Genomic DNA, 27,055 nt, shown 5'->3' with positions numbered 1-27,055 from the left:
TGCTTAGTTGGGCACGACTGAGCAACTGAACTGAAATGAATATTCGTGTGTGTGTATACACATCTTCTTTATCTATCTATCAATGGGCAGTTTATTCTACTTCATCCATAAAACTAGTAAATTAAGTACTTGTGGTGGTTTAATTGCTTTTTGATTTTGTTTTGCTCGGATAGCCTACTTTGTTTTATTTCCCCGGTTATCTTAAATGTGCTATTGAGATAAGTTCTTTGCTGGGCTTTCTAAAGAGTTGAAAGAACAAGCTAAATTTTCAGAAACTCTGTTTTGAGTGGAAAAAAAATATAAATATTAAGACCAAAGTGGTATAGTCCTTACAGTTACAGTTTTGGTAACTTTTGCTATAGAAAGTTTATGCTGATGGCCACCTTTTGTTATCTGCTCTTGACCTGGCACCTGACTTTTGTAGGTTTTTGTCTTAATTTCTAAGAGCTCTCAACTTTGATACACCTTCTTCTCACATCTCTGTTCATCCAACACTTCAGCATATATTCATGTAAACAAATAAATACTAACGAGTGCTTTGTATAGTTACAGGGAGGTTTTATGATCTGTGAATGCTAGATTTTTGTTGTTGACTGTGGTCATGTTTAGTGTTGGTTTCTTTCTGTCGGCTTTGTACATTTCTCCCAAATCTCATCTCTGTTACCTTTGTTACCAGACAGACCACCATGATTCTCACCTGTTTCCTGCCTGGTGTTACTGATAACTTTCATATTTTGTTTTCAGTGTCCATAGTCTCTGTCAGTCCTCTCCAAAGGTTTCACAGATTATTTTGCAATATTTTATTTTTAGACTTTAATGAAGCAGTCCCAGAGACAGAGCGCCTGGATTCAAAAGTACTGAAAACTCGGGCCCAGCTCTCCTTGAAGAACAGACGCCAGAGACCGTCTAGGACAAGACTCTATGACAGTGTCAGCTCAACTGATGGGGAGGACAGTCTGGAGCGAAAGGTGAGCACCCCTGACTGCTGTCTGACTTGCGGCTTTGGGCTGTATCCTTGTTCCTACAGCTTATTGAAAATAATGATTTTCCTGCAGCCAGATTCTGTATTCTAGTTGAAAATAGCTGGAATAGTTCACTTCTATGTCTCCTAAATTCTTATTCACCTCTATATATCGTTATAATTCAAATTCTTTCTGTACTCACTCAAAGAACTAACAACCAAGAGAATATCCATATCTTCATATTTCCTGATGGTGTTTTTGATATTCAGCTGTTGATTTTTCCTCGTGGTAAATAATTAGTGCACAAGTCATTGTTTTTATTATGTCTTAGGTGTCTGTGTTAGCTACAGTGGTAATATGGTACATTGTTGTGAACTATGCAGTCTCATCTGTAAACCGTCAAAAATTGGTTTTCATAGGGATTTACTAAAAACAAGGTTGGTCTGATTTCAAAGTAAGTACCAAATTGACTGATGATCAGTGGCATAACCTCCTTTATAATCTCTTATACCAACAGCCTTCAAACAGTTTCTGTAACCACATGCACATTACCAAATCACTTCTGCCCAAGGGTTTGAGAGCTTCTCCAGAATCAGATTCTGGTGCTTCATCCCTCAGTCCAGTGGCTGGCAGTGTGCCCCTCTCGTCTGACCACATAGCTGAATTTCAAGAAGGACCACTGTACTCGGAAGGGGAGCCTTCCTCCTCTGTTGGGGAAGACACTTCACTCTCCTCTCCTTCAAAATCTGATCATGATATGGAAGAATTGCCTTGCCACAATCAAGCCACCACCACGAAAATACTACAAGAAAAAGGTACTGTTAATTTTGTTTTTTTTAGCTTTTGTTTTGTCTGACTTCACTAACACCTCAATTTGTGACACACAAAAACAGGGCCTGTGTGTTTTGCATAGCTAATAATCGATACTGCTTTCCATTTACATTATGGGACAAGAGAACTCCCTTACTTTTTATCTCTTCCTGTCTGATCAGTATTTCACATCCTTAGCAAGTTTCTTGTTGAAGGAGGCCTAGAGATTTTAGATAATAGCATCCCATAAAGTTTCAATAAACACTAACATACTCACATAGAAAAAGAATATATATATATATGGAGGTGAAAACAGTGTAGGCCTTAATCCATTAACTGGTTTTTATTTAGAAGAAATTCTCACAGTCATTTATATGGCACAGAACGTGATAGAAAATCTATAATAAAGATAATACAGCAAGATTAGTCCATAAATTTTAAAATATGCTCCTAGAATTAACACGAGAATTTCATAGCAGTGTCAGTAGACTATTGTCCTTTGAGTGGTATGTTTTAATTAATAGAAGTAATAAATTCTTGCTTAAACAAGTTAAATGATACAAAGATGCACAAAAAATAGGCTCATTTTCATTTATTTTATGTAACTAGAGTCTTAAAAACTAGTTAAGATCACATGGAAGAAGAAACTCTTACACATGTAGAGTCATTTTAAATATGATGGGTAAAAAATCCAGCTGTAATGCAGGAGATGCATGTTCAATCCCTGGGTCAGGAAGATCCCCTGGAAGTGAGAATGGCAACCCATTCCAGTATTCTTGCCTGGAGAATTCCATGGACAGAGGAGCTTAGTGGTCTATAATCCATAATTTTGAAAAGAGTCATACACAACTGAAGCGACTTAGCACAGACATCTCTACCAAATCAAAGGCTGTAATCTTTCCATGAATACATCTTGAATATAGAAATTCAATTGATTGTGGGGACTCACTTTGTTTTGTAACTTTTAGTAAGCATCATAGCTTTACCCCTGGTATTTTCCCTGTTCTTATTCCCTGAGCCTATTGATTTTCTGGAATTATCTTCCACAGGTTTGGTCCTAAGCACAAGACTTCTAGAAGAAGTTTTGTGGTAAAAATTAAGTACTTAGGGCGTATAAGATCCTTGTGGAGGCAAGAGAAAGTATGTCAAACCTGCTAATTTATTAAGTTGATGAAGGACTTGTCCTGTGATTTTGGCTTACTTTCAATAGAATGAAGGCTTCAGAAACTCTTATTAATTAACCTAAATGTTAGATCGTAATAGCACTTTTATAGAAATATACTTGTAACAAGGCCTCCCTCATCTCCTCAGAAAAAAAGTGTGTATAGACCTTACTTTGTAAGAAGGCAAAAGAGCAGAGGGACCTATTTTGGAGGAAGAGGTTAATACCTTGTATTCCACTGTTTGAGTTTTCAGGTATAACTTAGCTATCTGAAAGAAGTACATTGTAGTCAGAAAATGGGTCACTCACATGAAATCTGACTCAAATATTTTTTTTAAAGTGGCTACATCTTGTCTAGATTATTTTCTCTTTTCATTCTAAAAAGCAGGTGTTTCATCTCAAATTTGGGAAAGTATTACATGGGTATGATCTGTGTGCTTCACAGACCATTAGCAGGAATATTCAGCAGAATGTGGTTAGCAGTAATTAGCATGAAAATGTGAGAATTCCTTCTTTTCTCCAAAGACTTCCTTTGCTTTCCACTGCCTCTTCTTTGGGATTAAATTCATAGCTGCTGTAAGCAGGACCAAGAAAAAGGGGTGGTAGTTTCTTCTCCAGAGATTACATACTTGAACTTTCTCAATTTTTATATTCCTGGGTTGATGATGCTTCTGAGTAACTAGAAAGGAGCAATTAATTAGCTTTTCTAAAGTATTAACTTTGTAAGTAGTGAGTTACTAGTATGATAATGGTTATTAGGTATTAGCTATGACTCACATTCTTTCCTTCCCTGGATGAAGGTTTCCAGTCTTGAAGAACTCCCTTGTCTTCTGTGTTCACTAATATTAATCTATTCATCCATGTATTTATTCAACAAATAGTTGAACACCTGCTCTGTGTCCAGCATTGTGCCAATGGCCAAATATACAATGATGATATTCCATTCTTTCCCGCAGGGAGTTTGTAGACTAGAGTCCGTCTCTCTTTCTCTCGCTGTCTCTGTGTCTCCCTCGGACAGGTGACAAAGCCTGTCTCTCTGACGCCCCACAAGCATCACCATCAATAACCTCATACTTGATTGCCTTCCACTTTCATGTTCTGATGCACTTCGAAAGATAGCGAAGAAACCTGTCAGTCAAGACTCTTTGCAGTCTGTAAAATCCTTGAGTTCTTTGCCATATGAGACAAATCCACTATTCAGACCAGGACTCAACAGAGGTTAAGTGTGATTAGCTTGATTTACCCGTGTGTATGTGTTTATGTGTGTGTGGTTCTTACAGCTCATTGGCATCTCAATAAAGGAACTAGGTTATTACTCACAAGTACAAACTGGACTTCATGCTTAAGTTCATACCTAACGTGCCCCTCCAGTAAATTCTGGACTTCCTTCAAAGCTCATCTTAAATTTCACCTCCTTTAGTGGAGCCTTTGTACCCTGTCCCCTTTCCCAAGTAGACTTATTATTCTCTTTGATCCCCACAGAAATTTTCACACTGTTACTTCTGCTTCTGTCACTTTGTGTATAATAAGTCTAATCTAGTTTTCAAGTGTGAGATAGGGTTTTCTCATTCATCGTATTCATCTTTGCATTCATGGTCCCTAGTAAGAAGTATGCAATGTAGTTTATATCCATAAGTTTCTTGGATGAATTAATAAGTATGTCTCTCTAGATAATCAGTACAGATCTTCTGGAACAGAGGTCATCAAACCAAATCCAGCCTCCATCTGTTTTTATAAATAAAGTTTTTTTGGAACACAACCACACTCATACAGTTCCATACTGTTTTCATACTACAGTAGAAGAGTGAGTAGCTGTGACAGAGTCAGTGGCCCACAACCTAAAATATTTATACTTGGCCTTTTACGGAGAAAGCTTGCTGACTGCTAGTCTAGACATATGTTTCCTTCCACTCAACATTGTTGGATAAACTCTGAAATTGTCTTACTCATTAGTTGCCATTTTTCTAGAATTTTTAAAGTAATATACCATTACTTTTAACCCAAGTAAGACGGTAGGTGTTGCGAGAGGGCATCAGAGGGCAGACACACTGAACCATAATCACAGAACTCAGGTCAACCTGATCACATGGACCACAGCCTTGTCTAACTCAGTGAAACTAAGCCATGCTGTGTGGGGTCACCCAAGACGGGCAGGTCAGGTGGAGACAGGTCTGACAGACTGTGATTCACTGGAGAAGGGAATGGCAAACCACTTCAGTATTCTTGCCTTGAGAACCCCATGAACAGTATGAAAAGGCAAAATGATAGGATACTGAGAGAGGAACTCCCCAGGTCAGTAGGTGCCCAATAAGCTACTGGAGATCAGTGGACAAATAACTCCAGAAAGAATGAAGGGATGGAGCCAAAGCAAAAACAACACCCAGCTGTGGATGTGACTGGTGACAGAAGCAAGGTCCAATGCTGTAAAGCGCAATATCGCATAGGAACCTGGAATGTCAGGTCATGAATCAAGGCAAATTGGCAGTGGTCAAACAGGAGATGGCAAGAGTGAATGTCGACATTCTAGGAATCAGCGAACTGAAATGGAGTGAAATGGGTGAATTTAACTCAGATGACCATTATATCTACTACTGCGGGCAGGAATCCCTTAGAAGAAATGGAGTAGCCATCATGGTCAACAAAAGAGTCTGAAATGCAGTAGTTGGATGCAATCTCAAAAACGACAGAATGATCTCTGTTCGTTTCCAAGGCAAACCATTCAATATCACAGTAATCCAAGTCTATGCCCCAACCAGTAACGCTGAAGAAGCTGAATTTGAACGGTTCTATGAAGACCTACAAGACCTTCTAGAACTAACACCCAAAAAAGATGTCCTTTTCATTATAGGGGACTGGAATGCAAAAGTAGGAAGTCAAGAAACACCTGGAGTAACAGGCAAATTTGGCCTTGGAATACGGAATGAAGAAGGGCTAATAGAGTTTTGCCAAGAGAACGCACTGGTCATAGCAAACACCCTCTTCCAACAACACAAGAGAAGACCCTACACATGGACATCACCAGATGGTCAACACCAAAATCAGATTGATTATATTCTTTGGTTCAAAGGTGGAGAAGCTCTATACAGTCAGCAAAGACAAGACCAGGAGCTGACTGTGGCTCATATCATGTACTCCTTATTGCCAATTCAGACTTAAATAGAACAAAGTACGGAAAACCACTGGACCATTCAGGTATGACCTAAATCATATCCCTTAGGATTATACAGTGGAAGTGAGAAGTAGATTTAAGGGACTAGATCTGATAGACAGAGTGCCTGATGAACTATGGATGGAGGTTCGTGACACTGTACAGGAGACAGGGATCAAGACCATCCCCATGGAAAAGAAATGCAGAAAAGCAAAATGGCTGTTCGAGGAGGCCTTACAAGTAGCTGTGAAAAGAAGAGAAGTGAAAAGCAAAGGAGAAAAAGAAAGATATAAGCATCTGAATGCAGAGTTCCAAAGAATAGCAAGGAGAGATAAGGAAACCTTCCTCAGTGATCAATGCAAAGAAATAGAGGAAACCAACAGAATGGGACAGACTACAGATCTCATCAAGGCAATTAGATACCAAGGGAACATTTCATGCAAAGATGGGCTTGATAAAAGACAGAAATGGTATGTACCTAAGAGAAGCAGAAGATATTAAGAAGAGGTGGCAAGAATACACAGAAGAACTGTACAAAAAAGAGCTCCATGACCAAAATAATCACGATGATGTGATCACTCACCTAGAGCCAGACATCCTGGAATGTGAAGTCAAGTGGGCCTTAGAAAGCATCACTATGAACAAAGGTAGTGGAGGTGATGGAATTCCAGTTGAGCCGTTTCAAATCCTGAAAGATGATGCTGTGAAAGTGCTACACTCAATATGCCAGCAAATTTGGAAAACTCAGCAGTGGCCACAGGACTGGAAAAGGTCAGTTTTCATTCCAATCCCAAAGAAAGGCAATGCGAAAGAATGCTCAAACTACCACACAATTGCACTCATCTCACACACTAGTAAAGTAATGCTCAAAATTCTCCAAGCCAGGCTTCAGCAATACATGAACGATGAACTTCCAGATGTTCAAGCTGGTTTTAGAAAAGGCAGAGGAATCAGAAATTAAATTGCCAACATCCTCTGGATCATGGAAAAAGCAAGAGAGTTCCAGAAAAACATCTCTTTCTGCTTTCTTGACTATGCCAAAGCCTTTGACTGTGTGGATCACAATAAACTGTGGAAAATTCTGAAAGAGATGGGAATACCAGACCACCTGACCTGCCTCTTGAGAAACCTATATGCAGGTCAGGAAGCAACAGTTAGAACAGGACATGGAACAACAGACTGGTTCCATATAGGAAAAGGAGTACATCAAGGCTGTATATGGAGAAGGCAATGCCAACCCACTCCAGTACTCTTGCCTGGAGAATCCCAGGGACAACAGAGACTGGTAGGCTGCCATCTATGGAGTCGCACAGAGTCAGACACGACTGAAGTGACTTAGCAGCAGCAGCAGCAGCAAAGGCTGTATATTGTCACCCTGCTTATTTAACTTATATGCAGAGTACATCATGAGAAACACTGGGATGGAAGAAGCACAAGCTGGAATCAAGATTTTCGGGAGAAATATCAATAACCTCAGATATGCAGATGACACCACCCTTATGGCAGAAGTGAAGAAGAACTAAAAAGCGTCTTGATGAAAGTGAAAGAGGAGAGTGAAAAAGTGGCTTAAAGCTCAACATTCAGAAAACCAAGATCATGGCATCTGGTCCCATCACTTCATGGGAAATAGATGGGGAAACAGTGGAAACAGTGTCATACTTTATTTTGGGTTCCAAAATCACTGCAGATGGTGATTGCAGCCATGAAATTAAAAGACGCTTTCTCCCTGGAAGGAAAGTTATGACCAACATAGATAGCATATTGAAAAGCAGAGACATTACTTTGCCAACAAAGGTCCGTCTAGTCAAGGCTATGGTTTTTCCAGTGGTCATGTATGGATGTGAGAGTTGGACTGTGAAGAAAGCTGAGCGCCGAAGAATTGATGCTTTTGAACTGTGGTGTTGGAGAAGTGTCTTGAGCGTCCCTTGGACTGCAAGGAGATCCAGCTAGTCCCTTCTAAAGGAGATCAGTCCTGGGTGTTCATTGGAAGGACTGATGCTAAAGCTGAAACTCCAGTACTTTGGCCACCTCATGCGAAGTGTTGACTCACTGGAAAAGACTCTGATGCTGGGAGGCTGGGGGCAGGAGGAGAAGGGGATGACAGAGGGTGAGATGGCTGGATGGCATCACCTACTCGATGGACATGAGTTTGAGTGAACTTTGGGAGTTGGTGATGGACAGGGAGGCCTGGCGTGCTGGGATTCATGGTGTCGCTATGAGTCAGACGCGACTGAGCAACTGAACTGAACTGAACCGTTACTTTTGGTCTACCAAGGTACCAGAGAGGTAATGATTAAGTTAATAGCTGTGGTTGATTGCAATCCTTAGTCTGAATCTCTGCTATTATTGAACATGTAATTGAAGTAGGGCATTTTCTAAATTGTAGCAATACCGCATTCGCAAGTCACCATTTTGTTAAATTGTGGGACCTCAGTGGAAACTAGGACAGAAAGACTCGCATTACAACTGGATATATGATAAATGTCTAACTCCATTTAGGGAAAAGAAAGAATGATATGAGAGCCACTGAAAGTAAGCTGACCAGGGGAAGAGAGTGAGGAGGTTGCAAGTGATCACAGGGCTTCTGGCCTCAGAAAGCATGGTCCCTGTCATTAATAGAAATAAGGAAATCAGAAACTTTATGGGGGAAAGACGATTAACTCACTTCTAGTAGAAGAGGACTTAAGCTCAAGAGAGAAGTCAGGGCTGGGAGGTAGACTTGGGAGTCCTTGATGCTGGGAAAGATCGAGGGCAGGAAAAGAGGGTTACAGAGGATGAGATTGTTAGATGGCATCATCGACTCAATGGACATGAGTTTGAGCAAACTGTGGGAGATGGTGAAAGACAGAGAAGCCTAGTCTGCTGCAGTCCATGGGGTCACAAAGAGTTGAACACAACTGAGCGGCTGAGCAACAACATAATAAAAGAAGAAGAGGTAGTCAGGCGTCTTGTTGCAGTGAGAATAAGAAGAATACAGCCCCAACAATGGTTTAGTATTTAGCTCAGGAGGTCAGTTATTACCTTTGAAAATGAAGACCCGCTTGCCAAAGCTTAAAGCTATGGCATCCAGTGTGAAGACTTGGACCTCTGATTGCTCATGAAGGTGATAATGGAGAGATTTCAAAAAGCCTAGTGGAAAGTTCAGATACAGCTAAATAAGCAAACAGACAAAACTGTCAAAATTCTTTTTCTTTTCCTGAAGTCATACCAATCCAGTGTTGGTTTCTATATGGACTAGAAGTTCTAATGTACATTAAAGATGGGTTTGATTGATTTAAACTGGAGAAGTGCTTTATTACTTAATCTTGCCTCTTCGGCCTTTTGAAAGCATTCATTTAAGTGTGCCTTGGAACACACTTTGGCCAATGTATGAGATAATGATGTAAGGTTGCCTGGCAGCAGGCTCTGTGATGGGCAGAATCAGGCTTTTAATCCCAAGATGTCCAAATAATTGCCACGCTAATAGGTTATAGAGTGTTGCCATGTACATTGTCTCATCTGGTCCTCACACCACTCATTGAAACATCTCCCAGCCACCTTTGTTTCCAAAAATAATCAATCAGTCTCCTTGTAACTTCACACAGTCCTAGCCATAAGAATTACTCTAGAATTGATTTGGAAGAATATAGTATTTTCTTTTCTTTGACTTCTGTTAGGAAAACTACAGTCCTGCTTTTTTAATGTCCATTTGCAAAATCACTGTACAACAAGTTTGTGCTATGTCTGTAGATTATATTTAGATGAATATGTCACATCTGTGGCTGTTTAATTCAGTTACCCAAAGAGTAATGATGCAAATAGTCATAATAAATATTTGAGGCTAGAAGTGGATTTTGATGTGGACATATTTCTGACTTTTCTATTTCATTATGTACGTTTCAAAATTATTGATTATTGTAATCAGAGTATCATTAAAACTATGAAAAGCTCATTGCTAAAAATCCTTAGAATGTTTTTCAATATCCTGTGCATCTTCAAAACTTCGAAAAGAAACTTCTAAATGAGAACTGTTTGTAAGTTATGTGTATTTAGAAATTTCTCTTGAAATAGACAAAAAGCATAAGCAAAATTAACCCAGAAGATTAACTGAATATTTTCTTAGGAGAACTATATTCCATGCCACAAAGTTTCTGGATTTTCTTTTTAATTTTAAAAAGATAGACAGACACCCACAGACAATTGAGAAAAAGCAGTTTTCATACACAAATATGCATCAAAGTTAAGACACCCTTTGTTAATGATCTCAGATAACTGGATGTGCTGAAATATAATGCCAAATAGCATCCATTGCTGTATAGTTCCAGGTAGAGCCACAGCAGTTTCTACCTTGTCCAAGGTGGAATAAGTGCCACTAGTGAGATCTTGTTCCTGCAGCTGACATTGAATTCCCTTGGCAGAGTCTCTCTTCTGATCGGTTTCTGGCATCATCTCAGGTGTCCTCACCCCCCAGCAGCTGCTGCGCTTTCGAATGCCAGCATGACTCAAGAGAAGTAAGGATCATTCAGCTCCAAACACTGAGGAGGTTTTGGAGTCTTCCACATCAAGGGAGGCCGGCCAAGCTGTGCTCCGAGCCAACTTTTAAAACAGATCTTGCAAAGTTGTAAATGTTTTATAGCTGAGCTCCTGCTTGAGCCGTCTCCCCCATGTCTGTCTCCTCTGTCCCAGTGCTGGCCGAAAGCCATTAGCAAGGGGCAGACCTGAAGGGGAAGCTTTGACTCTCACTTTCTCCCTGAATCTCCCAGACTCTCAGGGGTGACATTCTTCACTGGACTTGGGACATAGAGGGGAAGTGGCTGGGTTCCTGTCAGAAGGCGTTTAAAAACCCAAAGCAAGAAAGGCGTGGAGGACCCAGCCCAGACATCTGAAGAGAGTTGGAGCCAGAGAATGAACAAAAGAAAGTCATTTGGTCCCTGCTTTGAATGTAAAGGGTGATTTGACAGTATTTATTCTTGCTTATTTTTTCATTCCACTTTATTTGAAACTAAAATTCTTTTGATTTTAGAATTGGGCTTCTGTATAACAGGCCCTCTCCTGGTTTAACTGAGTGTTCCTCAACATAGCTGTATCCTGTTTCCTTATAAAAGGCATCCATTATTTTCTTTTACAGTTAGGAATTGAGGCAAACCCCTTAGCTACAGAGATGCAGTGACTTTTGACAATAGCTTTTTAAAAATGATAGTAATAGAAAACATGATAATAATCCTTTTTTTACATATGTGTATATCCTAGATGGTGCCAAAGGTCCCAAGTCACTAAGGGCATCCAGTTCATTGGTGGTGCGAGGAGGAAAAATCAAGCGGAAGTTCGTGAATCTGGGGTAAGCGCTTCACGAGGTGAAAAGCAAACCCTCTTTAAGAGAAGGGTTAAAGGAGAAAATGTTCCATTCCCCTTTCTGACTGTGTGCTATCATTACAGGGCACCTTTACGGAAGAATTCCAACAAAGGAAAGAAATGGAAAGAGAAAGAGAAAGAAGCCAGTAGGCTTTCTCCAGGTAGCAGGTATGGCTGGGCGATTAAGAACACAGGTGTGTCTGCGCATCTGAACTTTCTGGCTCCCTGCCATTGTTAACCAAAGTCAGCGGTCAGTGCCTTTGTGCTGATGTGATGGTCCTAGAGGTGAGACGAAAGAAAAGTTCCACAGTTTGTATTTCTTACTTTAGTTATAGCCTACACTTGGACCTACACTTGGTCCATTAGTTTAATTGCAGAATTATGGTCACATGAACAGTTTTAGTAAATGCTTATCTAAATACAGCATAAATATACCTATGTGACATGTCAGACATATTTCAGCTTTTTTGCCTGGCTACTCACAATGCTTATATATTCTCTTTTTAAGTCTGAAAGGGTGATTTTGCATTTAAGTACCTTGTTGCTTTCAAGACTGTTTCTGTCCACCTGCATATAAGAAAGACCACTGTCTCTGGACTCAGCTGTTAAATTGATTTTTGCCAATGCCATCAACTATGCTATTAGATAAAAACTGTCCTATAGAGAAATGAACTTTGTATAATATATTGTTAAGCTTTCCCAATTTTATTCTGAAATTGCATAATTGTAAACTTGGCTTTATATAGGAAGACATTAAGGCACAGATGCGTGCTCTGTCTCAAGTCCAGCTGCCTGGGTTTAAATCAGCGCTCTCCCAGTTACTACCTTGAAAATCTTGGACAGGTTATGTAGCCTCTGTACCTTTGTTTTCTCTTCTGTGAAATGAGAATAATAAGAGTAGCTACCTCATAACATAAGTGTAGGGGTTAAATGAGTTTTCAACTCATTTAGCTTTTAAACTGCCACCTTGCACATAGAAGGCATTCAAAAATAATAATAAAAATAGAAATTCACTATTATTATTATTTGTGAGTTACAAAGAAGTTTTATATTTATCATTTCATTTGATTCTTACAATAAGAATGGGAGGGGAGGTAATACTACACTTTATTGATAAAGAACTTCGCCGTCATAGAATTTAATTGATTTGCCCAGAATTATGCAACAGGCAATTAATGTCAGTTAGCTGGAGCTTGCCTCCTGTCTAGATGTCTTTTTTACATTGAATGTCATATGCACTTCCTTAAGCATCTAATGATGTTTATATTGCTTTATGAATTTAGGGAATCATCCCAAAAGTACAGACTAAGGAAGAAACAGACAAAATGCTAAGAATAAAGGAACACAAAATTATTTGCAGACCATTTATCCGTTTTATAGGTTGTCCCAAGCCTTTTTTCTCTCTTTTCTCTTTTCTAGCAACTTGGTGAGAAATTGCACCTTCTCCCCGTGATTACAGGAGAATGGGGGAGAGGGTAAAGGATGGGAAGAGAGAATTCCAAAATTTATTTTTGTTATTCTGGGTTTCCTCTGTGCTGTCCAATGGAGAATGGCAAGAAAGCTCTGTTTATATTGAGGACAGGAATCTCAGGGGGAAATTAGGCCATAATGCAACTCAAAAGCAATTTTTAATTTTGCATGATTTTGAAATGAGAAATTTAGTGAGTGCCTTAGAATTAAGAATAGAAGAGTATCAAGTACGCTCAGGGGTGAAAACAACAAACGGTGACACCGTTTAAGGGAGAGAGAGACGCCCAAATACACTACGGGAGAGACCCTGGGACCCTTCAGAAAGGACGCTGTGTGCCCTGTGGTCCCTGGGCCCCTGGGGCAGCCACCACCTCTCACCGTGGGAGCACCACCCTCGATGGGGCGCGTTAAGCACAGTTACCCGGCAGGGGGGAGACAAGGTTTGACTGAATTTCATTATAGTAGCCAGAGAGTTCTCATATCCTTGTTTAAATTGCAGGTGAAAATCAAGCAGGTCTTGATTCTCTTGGCAAGTGCTCACCTTACTCTAGGCAAAACCACCCATAGCCCATGGCAGGTGGTCATCAGCACGATGCTTAACCACAGTTAATGCCAATTTTGAACCAGCAGCCACCCAGGCTACCTAGTCAGCTGTATTTTAAAACATCAATTTTTGTGTCTCTGCATCAGCAGTCACAAACAATTCACATTTACAGTGTTATAAAGTAGTTTTCAGTTAGAATCATAGTTTCATAGTTATTTGTAATTACAGTAGAATGCTGACAGGACTCAAAGAACCTCATATAATTATAATAATAACACAGGAAAGAAGAGGGGCTTTGCCTGTTCCCAAAAGTAAAATTTTTGAGCTATCCCAGTGATTGGTTAACAGTAATCAAATCTAACAATAGCCTCCGTTCTCCTATGTAAACGAATAATTGGGCCAGAACCTTAGAAAACCTATTCCAGGAGGCACAGTTACTGTCCAGCATGATGCAGTTGAGCTGGCTTCACAGGTCCCTGAAGATAGGTGGGCGACAAGCCCCAGTGCTGCAGGGTCCCGCTGGTCTTCCCAGTGATTAGAAGAACTGGGAGTAAACTCATCAGTCCTGTGACGTTTTCTCAAAAATGACTCACAAACTGAGTTAGTAATGTTATCTCTTAGGCTTTTCATCCATTTCTTATAAGATGATAAAAATTGGATGAGGTCAGTCAATTAGTGATACCCTGAGAGTGTTCCCTCCCTGTATTTGACCTGAGGCCAAACTATGGTGGAGGTAATGAAGATAATGGTGACCTCCTTCAGAAGATCCCATGCACGCACTGTGCACTCAGTGCCCCCAGCCCTGCAGCAAGACATCATCGACCCACGCCTCCGCCGGAGACTCCGGGACACACGCACAAGTCTGGGTCAGTCTCTTGCGGGGTCACTGCTCCTTTCTCCTGGGTCCTGGTGCGCACAAGGTTCTGTTTGTGTCCTCCAAGAGTCTGTTAACTCAGTCCTGGGTAAGTTCTGGTGGCTCTGCGGTGGGGTTAATGGCAACCTCCTCCAAGAGGGATTATGCCATACCCAGAGGGCTTATGCTGTGCACCCAGAGCCCCTACCCCTGCGACAGGCCACTGCTGACCTGTACCTTTGCAGGAAACACTCAAACACAGTTCTGGCTCAGTCTCTGTGGGGTCTCGGGGTCCTGGTGCACACAGGTTTGTTTCAGCCCTCAGAGCATCTCTGGCGGGTAAGGGGTTTGATTCTGAATGCGATTTTCCCCTCCTGCCATCTTGATGGGGCTTCTCCTTTGCCCTTGGATATGGAGTATCTTTTTGTGGTGGGATCCAACATTCTCCAGTCAACGGTTGTTTAGCAGCAAGTTGTAGTTTTGGAGTTCTCACGGGAGAAGATGAGCACACGTCCTTCTATCACCATCTTACATCAAAACCTTCCTCAGTGGTCAGTGCAAAGAAATAGAGGAAAGTAATAGAATGGGAAAGACTAGAGATCTCTTCAAGAAAATTGGAGATACCAAGGGTACATTTCATGCAAAGATGAGCACAATAAAGGACAGAAATGGTATGGACCTAACAGAAGCAGAAGATATTAAGAAGAGGTGGCAAGAATACACAGAAGAACTATATGAAAATGATCTTCACGACCCAGATAATCACGATGGTGTGATCACTCACCTAGAGCCAGACATCCTGGAATGTGAAGTCAAGTGGGCCTTAGGAAGCATCACTACGAACAAGGCTAGTGGAGGTGATGGAATTCCAGTTGAGCTATTTCAAATCCTGAAAGATGATGCTGTGAAAGTGCTGCACTCAATATGCCAGCAAATTTGGAAAACTCAGCAGTGGCTACAGGACTGGAAAAGGTCAGTTTTCATTCCAATCTCAAAGAAAGGCAATGCCAAAGAATGTTCAAACTGCCACACAACTGCACTCATCTCACACACTAGCAAAGTAATGCTCAAAATTCTCCAAGCCATGCTTCAACAGTATGTGAACGGTGAAATTCCACATGTTCAATTTGGATTTAGAAAAGGCAGAGGAACCAGCGATCAAACTGCCAATATCCGCTGGATCATGGAAAAAGCAAAAGAGTTCCAGAAAAACATCTGCTTCTACTTTACTGACTACGCCAAAGCCTTTGACTGTGTAGATCACAACAAACTGTGGAAAATTTTGAAAGAGATAGGAATACCAGACCACCTGACCTGCCTCCTAAGAAATCTGTATGCAGGTCAAGAAGCAACAGTTAGAATGGGACATGGAACAACAGACTGGTTCCAAATAGGAAAAGGAGTATGTCAAGGCTGTATATTGTCACCCTGCTTATTTAACTTACATGCAGAGTACATTATGAGAAACGCCGGGCTGGATGAAGCACAAGCTGGAATCAAGATTGCTGGGATACGCAGAGAAATATCAATGACCTCAGATACGCAGATGGCATCACCCTTATGGCAGAAAACAAAGAGGAACTAAAGAGCCTCTGGATAAAAGTGAAAGAGGAGAGTGAAAATGTTGGCTTAAAACTCAACATTCAGAAAACTAAGATCATGGCATCTGGTCCCATCACTTCATGGCAAATAGATGGGGAAACAATGGAAACAGTGTCAAACTTTATTTTTTCAAGCTCCAGAATCACTGCAGATGGTGACTGCAGCCATGAAATTAAAAGATGCTTGCTCCTTGGAAGAAAAGTTATGACCAACCTAGACAGCATATTAAAAAGCAGAGACATTATTTTGCCAACAAAGGTCCGTCTAGTCAAAGGTTTGGTTTTTCCAGTAGTTATGTATGGATGTGAGAGCTGGCCTATAAAGAAAGGTGAGCGCTGAAGTATTGTTGCTTTTGAACTGTGGTGTAGGAGAAGACTCTTGAGAGTCCCTTGGACAGCAATGAAACCCAAGCAGTACATCCTAAAGGAATTCAGTCCTGAATATACATTGGAAGGACGGATGCTCAAGCTGAAACTCCAATACTTCGGCCACCTGATGTGAAGAACTGACTCATTTGAAAAGACCCTGATGCTGGGAAAGATTGAAGGCAGGAGGAGAAGGGGATGACAGAGAATGAGATGGTTGGATGGCAACACTGACTTGATGAACATGAGATTGAGTGAACTCTGGGAGTTGGTGATAGACAGGGAAGCCTGGCGTGCTGCAGTCCATGGGGTGGCAAAGAGTCGGACACGACTGAGCGACTGAACTGAACTGAACTGAAAGAGTAGAGAGCTTACATTGTTCCTTGTGGAGACAAAATTATTCAAATACATGAGCAACATGAAACAAATAGATGAGTTTGAAATAAGGAGAAGACAAACTAAGGAGAAAAATGCAGAGAAATGTGATTTGGTTCTATCCTTTTCAAATACATTCTCTGAACTTTCTGATTTAACCAGGTTACACAGCAGATAATCAAAGTAGGAAACAGTTGTCAGCGGTTGTTCTTCCCTTAAAGTATACACCAGGGTAAGATAAAGTGCTCTCCTTAGAGTAAGGAGCCAGTGGTATCAGTGGAGTGCCCATTCCGGAAATGCTCCCGGCTCAGTCACTGAATGGAAAGCCCTGTGAGCAGACGTGTGTCTCAGAACAAGGCTAGATGGTGGCAGGTGGGAAGATGACAAGGGAGGGAGACAGCGCCCCTCTGTGGAAGTGAGTCTGCTTTCTCCTTAAAAGTCTGAATAGTGGAGAAGACGCAGAGCTGGAATCCAGTATTCATCCTGACTTTGCCACAGGTAAGTCTCTGAATTCCTCACCAAAAAAAAAGCGAGGTCAACTAAAACTAGATAGTCTGTGACTCCCCGTCCATCTCTGTCTGCATCATCCAACACGGTAGCCTCTAGTAAGGTGTGGCTGTTGAGCACTTGAAGTGTAGCTTGTAAATACCGAGATGTATGCTTGATGGGAAAAAAAATAATGTGAAATATCTTGATATTTTTATAATACTGACTGCATGTTGAAATAATATTTGAATATTTGAGATAAAAATAAAACAAAAATTAATTGTACTTTTCTTCCATGTGGCTAACTAGAAAAGTTAAATTTACATATATGATTCATATTATATTTCTATTGGATAGTGTTGATCTATATGATTTTATGAAAAACATACTCTTGATTTCTAACTCATTATTTTGTTGTTCTAAAAATTAGCAAGTATTCATTTGCTTGTTTACCTTTTTTTATCTATATGTGCTCCTCTTTGTTCCAAATATTATTTTATGATACAATATAATTTATTTTCAAAGTAAATTGGATAGGGAAAAACAAGATAAAATAAAAAGTAAGATTGATACTTAAGATAGAACATCTTCAGCAGTACTTCATAGTAAATGACAGTGGCCTCCAGTAAAAGCCAAGAACATAATGTCAGAGTGGTTAAGGACCTGAGTTCACATCCCAGCTCTCTCTGTCACTTGTCCTCCTGAGCAAGTCACATACCCTCTCTGTGCTTCAGTTTTCTTACACACTTACCTCTTCAGGTCATTAGAGGGATTGGGGTTGCATTTAACCACATTTTAAGTCCTTACTAAATATAAATGGCTATCATCATTATTACTACTTAAGATCATTTTTATTGCAGGGATATAAAAATATTCTCTGCACATGTTGCTTACAGTCTCTTTTATGCAGGGGTGACTTTAGTAATATCTTGAATAATACTTGGACTGTGTGGATTGTAGTTCAGACCACTCTTCATAGATGCTGTTTCTCTCAAAGATAAATCATAGCACTAAAGTGAGTTTTGAGATTATACCTAGAGACAAGTACGTGGAGGGCAGTTCTGCCTTGTTGCAGAGCAAGGGCAGAGCCTCTGCTACTGAGTGGGGGAGGAAACACACCCTTTCAGAAGAGCTAAGAGCAAAGATGAAGCACAGAGAGGAAAACCTAAATCTGCCTAAACCTGGTCCGGAGAGGAGACAAATTTTTCCCTAAAAAAATGTTTATAAACAAAAATGTAGTTATAAATGCCAGTGGAGGATGGCGATCAGAAATTGGCAGAATAATTTGAGCCTTTGAGCTTGGAAAGTTTTGAGCACATGTTTGCAAGCCGTTAGGATCCATGAGCAATGGGGTCAGACGCTCAGGAAAGCACCCGTGGAGAGCTTAACCTTGGTCATGGGCTCCTAGGTGCTCTCCCTTTCATTGGATGTTTTCAATGCCCAGAGGTAGCTTTGTCCTTAAATTTGTGTTATAAATTTTAAGTAATAAAGTCTCCCAATTTTACAGTCTACCTTTTTTTTGAGTTTCAGCTCAGCTTACAAATCTTATTTTGTGTATACATCTAATAAAATCTTATGTAAAATAAAGGCAGTCACTTTCGTGAAGACCTTTGAACAATATTAGCTTAGCCTCAGGAGAGCAGACTCATTGCCCCAAAATTGTCCTGTTTTAGGTGCATTTATAAATTTAATCTATTTCGTTTTCCTTTCAAGTAATTCTCTGTGCCTGAAACCTGACACACTAACATTCCTAACAAGTTAGTACTTTTCATACTTAAAAAAACTTTTCAAAATCTAATAAATTAAAATAGCTATAGTGACTCTAAAGGTCCCAATACTCTTATCAGTGTAGTTATTTAACTTAACTAGTTAAATCTGAAATCAGTTAAATATATTAAAATAGACTCAATAGACAAGTTTCTCAGATTTCTAATGCAAATTTTTGTAGATACTAAGCAATATATTTATTACTCCAGAGCTAACATTTTTATTTGTATAATATATATATATTATAAATATATATATATATTTATATATATATATATAACATATATATATACAATATATATGTATAATATAGATTTTTATTTACATTGTCATCTTGCTGTTTCATTTTATATCTTCCCAGTATGGGAAAAACTCATCTCCATCTAAAACGAGAAAAATATATTTTTCCCTCAACACTCCTAGGTTCTCCAACTGAAGCCCTGTAAATTAAACTGACAGAAGACAGTTAATAAGGGAAAGGCATACAAATGTATTGAATGTAATTTTTATGAGACACAGGAGCCTCCATAAGGAAATGAAGACCCAGAGAAGGAGTTAAGCCCGAAGAATATTTATAGTAGATTTGATGAAGTGTAGAAAGTTGTGGGGAAATGTGATAGGACAAAAAGGTATGAGCTAAGAGTAGTAAGCTGAGGAAACTTAGCAAGTCCTGTTCATTCATTTGCTCAGATCCCTCTTGGTACCTGTGGAGATGCCTACTCCTCTCCTCTGGATGTAGGAGGGCACCTCTTACCCCAGGGTCTTATGACCTGGTTCAGGGGAGATATGGGAGGTCAGAGAGCTCTTCCTGCACCTGCCATTTCTCAAATTCCTTCAGTTTATATTTGGCAAAACTAATACAATTATGTAAAATTTAAAAATAAAATAAAATTAGAAAAAAAAATAAAATTAAAAAAATAAAAAAAGTTCTACAGGAAAAAAAAATAAAATAAAATAAAAAATATTCAGCTCAGAAATGTTTTAAGAGTTCACTTTCAAATAATTTAGTTAATGAGACAAGTTTAATATTACTGGTTTTATTTTTTGAAAGTTATGTCATCTATGATTTGTCATTATTAAGTAAAATACGTAAGTATAAATGTTTACTTTACTTGAATATGTACTACCTAATCTTAAATAGATTCACTAATTAAATAAACTTATATTACTTCTACATAATGTTTAAGATTATGAAAAACATAAATTTGTGTTTACCCAGATTAAATTATTATTCCAATAAATTTATGTCAATAATAAAAAAATAAATAAATAAATAAAATATTCAAAATACTAGCTATGCCTCGGTGCCATATTTTGGGGTAGCATTTCCTAAACCCCATCATCAATCAAGGTTAAGCACTCTATAGTGACCATCTCAGATGGGCTATTGACTATTGACCAGATATTTAGACTATAACTCAGAATCTAGAAGCAGGATGAGTTCAGGGTTATTGGCCTGGCTGCAGGTGGACACCCTCTTGTTACAGCTGTTACCTGTTCAGGTCTCTCGGTTGCCTTCAGAAGAGGCTGGCTTTACAACCTCAGTCCTTACAGAACTACTTCGTCTTATTTGAGTAAATGGAGGTCTGCAATCCTTGCTCTGGTTGCACCTAATTTTCTTCACTTAATCTCCTTTACTACCTGCTTGAGTTCTATATTCTGTTTATACTTTCTCTGTTCTGGCAGTTCCTGAATGCCTCATTATATTTTGATGACTCCAGTTATAGTCTGAGTATTTTCTACACCTTTTATTCAAAGTTAAACTGAAAAAATTCACCAAGGAATGTTTACCTGAGCAACTTAATTTTGGGGTGCTAGCACCAGGATAAACTGGTTTCAAGATGTGTACAAATTAGTTAATTGTTTTATAGAGTTGCTAATTGTAAACCATTTCCAGGCCAGGAGACAGTTACTCCCCCCACCACCCCCCCCCAAAAATGACATTTCAGGATTATGGAGACTTAACTTGAAGCCATGCTTTCTCCCAGTTCCTACGAATAAAGCAATCAGGGGGACTTCCTTGGTGGTCCAGTGGTTAAGACTCAGTGCTTCCATGGCAGGGGACACAGGTCCAATCTCTGGTCAGGGAACTAACATCCCATATGCTGTGCCACCAGAAAAAAAAAAAAAAAAAAGGAAAAAGAAAGTGAGAGTTTCCACAGGGATGTAACAGTAATTTATGAATCTACTTTTTCCAAAAGTGATAGTGAACCATTAGTGTATAAACTATAAAAGAAAAATAAGCATAGAACACATACCTGTGTTGATCCTCCAAAAGTTATTTTCAGATCTATTAATTATTCATTTCTACCAATCATGATTTTTCAAGGGGATTGTTAAGGATCTAGATAGAGTTTATGCCTCTTGGACCATAATCTGCCCTCAAACTCTAAAAAGTTAAGGAAGGAAGAATTTTATGTTATTCTTAACAGATTTCTCCACAAAGAGAAACAGTCCGTAAGAGTGATCAATCATAGAATAACCATTACCAAACCCTCTCTGCTCCTTTTGTAGACCCAAGAGTTGAGTTTATCCAAAAGGAGATTGGCATTTGTTTCAGAAAAGTTGGTAAGCTGATAGGTCTATAATTTTAAAGTAGTGGAGAATTTTATTTCTTAAATGCACATTCTGTACTTAGTTCCAAGCAATTGGAAGCACACCACTGTTCTATTTTTGAAGCACATAGGAACCACACAGAGGTTCCATCAGCCCAGAGAGCTTTAGAGTCAAGGATACACAAAGAAATGAGGGGGACAGGATACAGCCTCAGCAGAGGCACAACCAGACCTCCTGGAGAACTGGAACACAGTTTTCAAAGTACCCCAGGAGCTGGTGGTTTGCAGCTGTGAGGACAGTTGCTGTCTCCTTAGAATTGGGCTTTTGTTGCTTTCTATGTGACTGTTCCTCTATATCATCGATTATCTTGGTGTAGAAAGCTAGAGCAGAAAGCCTCTGGAAGTCATCCAGGGCTGAACTTCCATGACTTCATCATTCTCACATCATGGCCTTCAGACCCATCTTCAGTGCTGGATGTCCAAGCCCACATGGAATGATTTGTCTTGAGTATTTTCCTGACAGTGAGAATTTTATGAAAGGGTTTAGTGAGGTGTGATCTTAGAATTTTGTTTGAAACATTACCTGGCTAGGATTTGAGCTACCAAAAGTCGTTTTCATGGGTCTTAGAATGAAAACAGTCAGTCAATAATATTCCTACTTCCTATCTATTAAAAGTTGTAGTGGTGGTGGTTTTAAAAGCGTTGTTACAAAAGCAGTTCACTTGGGCATAGGACAGGATACTCATGCTGCTGTTAATAGTGGCCTGTTTATGAACTTGAAAACAGTATCCATATATGTAAGTACTACCATACCTTATTTGAATTACAGATGGAACTTTTTAAAAAAATTTCTATGTTACTTTGATTAACTGGTTCAGAAATTTATAACCAAAGAGAAAAATAAACATCAGGTCCAGGTTATCTCATATATCCCCAATTATAAGAGTATGAGACTACAGAGAAAATATTTTTATGTTTTAAAGCATATAAAAGATATTTTATATAAAATATAAAGAATCTTTAAAGCATAAAAATATTTTTATGTTTTAAAGCACAGTTAGAGCTTTCTGAGCATTTTTACTGGAATGTGGGACTGAGCTAAAAGATAAGCCTGAGAAGTTAAATTATGACTAACTAGATAGATTTACCTGCAGAGAGATTTACCTCCCCAGAGGTATGTGATTACATTTTCCAGGAGTGGGAACGGAGAGAAGGGCTTTGAGACCCAACTCCATGGAGATGTTCTAGGGGCTGTAAAGCTGGAGACATGAGTCTTACCTTCCTCTGACATAGATCACTTTCCAAAGCATAAGAACCCAAGATCCTTCTCAAGATGAACTTGTTTACATTAAGGGGATAAGATCTCTCTCCCTCTCTTAGAGAAGAGAAGGGGGGCAGCTGTCCTTCTCCTATATAACCTTACAGATTCATATTTTTAAAATTCCTCACATATAATGATGACCACATATAGAATGACAACTGGTTCTCATTGTGTTACCGTGGAAAGAGGAAATTAGGGCATGGGAAACCAGAGCAGTGACTTCCTACCTCCGTCTCCCCCAAATTCTAGCTTGGTAAGTCCAGGTACCCAAGAATTTGTGTTTATATAGCTTCCCCAGGTGATGCTTACTTATCAGACTTCTGCACTGGTCCATGATCCAGGAATAAAAAGTGCACTTCCCTGGTGGCGCAGATGGTAAAGTGTCTGCCTACAATGCGGGAGACCCGACTTCACTCTCTAGGTCAGGAAGATCTCCTGGAGAAGGAAATGGCAACCCACTCCTGTATTCTTGCCTGGGAAATTCCATGGACGGAGGAGCCTGGTAGGCTACAGTCCATGGGTCGCAAAGAGTCGGACACGACTGAGCTACTTGACTCACTCACAGAAGACCAGTCTGCCTCTGCTCCTATGCTTTCCTAAGTTCAGTTATTGTAACCCCGCCCCACCCCTCATTTTTTAATAGTAAATGGATTTAAGAATATAGTTTTTTTTTACGTTAAACTTTAGGATAAAGTTGAAGGTTGGCATATTTCTGGTTGGTCGTTCTCTATTATCCTTGCAGACCCCTTTGGTTTTTTAAAAAATAAATACAGAATTAAAATCATATCTTCTGTACTCTTTAGTGTGATGAACACTTTTACTCATCCAACCTGTGATTTCAGTGCTGCTAAAACTTTACTGACCTCTGCATTCTCTTTAGTTATTGTTCTCATAACCCCTTTACATTTGTATATTGCTTTACAGTTTTTCAGGATGCTTTTATAATAGTTGTCCCATTTGATTCTCACAATATACTTCAGAAATGAACAGAAATTGTTAGAAGCTGTATCATCTATGTAAATTTGAAATGTGTAATTTTTCAAAATAATGTGAAATGAAATGTGAGGTTGAGATTCAGTATACCTCTGGGACGTAAGATGCCCATAAGCCATGCTGTTGAGGCACTTTTAATTGAAAGGGAATCTCTTTGTTGTCATGACATTCAGTTCAGTTCAGTTCAGTCTCTCAGTCACGTCCGACTCTTTGTGACCCCATGAATCGCAGCACGCCAGGCCTCCCTGTCCATCAGCAACTCCCAGTGTTCACCTAAACTCATGTCCATCAAGTCGGTGATGCCATCCAGCCATCTCATCCTCCGTTGTCCCCTTCTCTTCCTGCCCCCAATCCCTCTCAGCATCAGGGTCTTTTCCAATGAGTCAACTCTTCGCATGAGGTGGCCAAAGTATTGGAGTTTCAGCCTCAGCATCAGTCCTTCCAATGAACACCCAGGACTGGTCTCCTTTAGAATGGACTGGTTGGATCTCCTTGCAGTCCAAGTGGCTCGCAAGAGTCTTCTCCAACACCACAGTTCAAAAGCATCAATTCTTCGGTGCTCAGCTTTCTTCACAGTCCAACTCTCGTATCCATACATGACCACAGGAAAAACCATAGCCTTGACATTAACAGCTAACAAATAATAAGTATTATATCAGTTATCACTTGAACTTACTGAGGGTGCATTCTTCCAAATTGCACAGAAACTCCTGCCCATTCCTGCCTTAGGTCTTGATGATTTTTTTAACCAAAAGATAAATAAAAATATGCAGGTGCTTGCATTAAGAAAACAAAGTCTGTTTTCAGACTGTTTTTCAAATGCCTTTGAGTCCTTAAAATGTTAAACAATAAGCACAGACCTTTCTACATTTACAGTTTTCAAAGCACTTTCACACATATCTAACTTAATTCTTAAGCACATATAAGATACATAAAATATCTACCTTTTATGGATGAGGAAATAGAGGCAAAGAAGGCCCAAGGTCGTGTACACAGGAAGTGAAAGACCCTGGACATCCAAGTAGGGTTTAGGACCTCTAGTCTGGTGCTCCTCCTATAAGGCACTAAGATCACGATAAAAACCAGTAAGGTGTGTATTCTGCCTAAAGTATCATGAGCCCAGAAATTTCCAGTTATGAAATATATCATTTTCTAAAGTCTCAGGCTCTTGGGAACTTGTGTTCCGAGGAGGCCAGGGTGAAATGCTGCTTTTGAGCTCATGTCACCAGCAGTGAGGCACTGCTGTGTGAGCCAAATAAAGGGAACACTGTGATCATTCACTCAAAGCAGTTCCTAGAAGACCGTGCCCCTCTCTGATGCTAATTTATCCACACACATTTATTCCCATTTCAAAAAAGTCATCATGGCAGTGGTGATACCAAAATACTTATCATTGTTATAACATCCATTTAGATGCAAAAAAAGATTAATGTTCTAGTCAAAAGTGCAAAATTTGTACTCTGTTGTGTAGAACAATTTCTCAAACTATTACTTCAAACTGTATTCAGAGTCCCTTAAAAATTCAGTAAGTTTTCCATCTGCCCTTTTCCTCTGTCTAACACACCTCCTCTTTTCATAACCCAGGATCTTCAGATGCAGGCTGGAAACCTGGAAACCAACGCCATCCTCCACTGCTCAGGCCTCCACACGCTCAACTGGCCTGCCATTCTCGTGGTTTAATGAAAGCCGAAAAGGATCCTATTCCTTCAGGAATCTGCCTTCATCTGCAAGCCCCCCTCAGCCTTCTCCTGAAGCTCTAATTTCAGATAAAAAGGGGTCTAAGGTAGAAAACACGTGGATTTTAAAAAGCAAACAAGAAAACCCCAGTCCTTCCTCCTCCTCAGTCTTTGGAAAGCGTTCTCAACTTGCGTGTATGCTCTGGATTTGAGAAACCATTGTGATAACACTTCAATAAACATGCATGGTGTTTTTGTGTTGGGGAGACAGAAAGCCTTAATTAACCACCACCTTCTTTAATACTATTCTGTTCTAGATTGTACGTTAATCTTTGATTTGCCTGTCTTTTCACATATTGCTATTTAATCTCAGTTTGACAGTTAAGCCATGCTGGGAAAGATACATTTGAATCCTGGAACAGTATGATAAATCTGTTTACCAAGTATTCCACTTTAAATTTCATTACAAAACTATTTTTGCTGTGCTCTTCAAGATTTACTGGAAAACAAATAAATTTGAGACTGAATATGTGTTCAATATATCTAAATGAAACCCTTTCAAACAAATCAGTGCTGACATAGTGCCCTTACTTATTTCTTCTTTTAAATCAAACTTCCGTGTTGATAAACTGGGATCATTCTATCACCAGAGTTTTTTAACTTTAGCAGAATGGGGAATTATATGCTTATCTGTTTTTAAATATACGACGGTTATTTCCAGCATGACGCTGCAAACCTTACCTAACAACTTATTGAAACACATGTGGTGGCTAACTTTTGTGTGTTGCTTGGTCTCCTTTTATCTGTGTTCACTTTTCCTTCTCAAACAGTAACCTGTGATTAATGTTCCTTGAATTTAACTCTTTTCTTGAGGTCAACAGCTCATAACGTTTTGACAGAGTGTGAGGTCATATCTCCATTGACAGTATCAAATGGTAATGTGCTGTTAAATGCTCTCATGCTTAAATGTTTTACTAGCTTAGCTCCTTGTACTCTGACTTCATCTCCTTTTCTGAAGTTTTAGCAAACCTTCGGAGTTTGGTACTGAATTCTCTAGCCTCTGCCATGGTTTTTATTCTTGACGACCAACCAAACCCAAGGCAAGGGAACCTAATGGGAAGCTGTAACAGTCCAGTTTCTAAGGAAGTGGAATAAGAAATGAGATGGTGTTGGTCAGGTGCTTAGAATTCCAGGAAAGGCAATGCTTCTAGAATTATTAGCAAAAGAAGGTTTGCCAACAGCAGACCACATTGGTCTCGAAACATTTTCAGTCTTGGATCTGAGAAGTCTGAATGTTGTTTGAAAAATTCCAGCCTTATCTTGCATTGGAGAGACTCTCAAGAATTTGGTTTAAAATGTTTTCACAAATGCAACTATGTAGTCATTGTGAGTTTATTTGACTGTAGCATCCACTGAACATTTTCATAAAGTTTTGGGGAAGTGTTCATAAAGTTCTGACACACCCGACCTCCTCCAACCCCAGGTGATTGTTTGGAACCACGTTTCTGGCCGTGCTCCGGCCTCGCTGGTATTCCACTGGTGCTGTGCGAGAGCTGTATTTCAGCGTGTAACTAATAGTGTAATGGCAGATTGTGACCCCCCCAGAACTCATCATCTTGAAGGTTACATCCAGGA

At 39.6% G+C, this 27,055-nt stretch overlaps 1 protein-coding gene across 38 annotated transcripts in view; it reads left to right on the top strand.

The window, feature by feature from the left end:
• Positions 1-27,055, top strand: part of PPP1R9A (protein phosphatase 1 regulatory subunit 9A) — a 349,650-nt gene that overhangs the window by 312,452 nt on the left and 10,143 nt on the right. For 24 of the 38 annotated variants that reach the window (XM_086397812.1, XM_086397811.1, XM_086397809.1 and 21 more), the window contains 5 exons: positions 811-968; positions 1,480-1,777; positions 11,312-11,399; positions 11,498-11,581; positions 25,329-25,527. In XM_086397812.1, the coding sequence (XP_086253938.1) occupies positions 811-968; positions 1,480-1,777; positions 11,312-11,399; positions 11,498-11,581; positions 25,329-25,527 (827 nt within the window). The remainder of the gene's footprint in view (positions 1-810; positions 969-1,479; positions 1,778-11,311; positions 11,400-11,497; positions 11,582-25,328; positions 25,528-27,055) is intronic. The other 14 variants (XM_086397813.1, XM_086397810.1, XM_086397800.1 and 11 more) reach the window with 2 other exon arrangements.

The sequence above is a fragment of the Bos grunniens genome, chromosome 4, assembly GCF_055505025.1.
Source record: "Bos grunniens cultivar Pamir isolate PY7600 chromosome 4, Bosgru_T2T1.0, whole genome shotgun sequence".
Lineage (NCBI taxonomy): Eukaryota > Metazoa > Chordata > Mammalia > Artiodactyla > Bovidae > Bos > Bos grunniens.
This window is presented reverse-complemented; position numbering and strand designations above follow the sequence as displayed.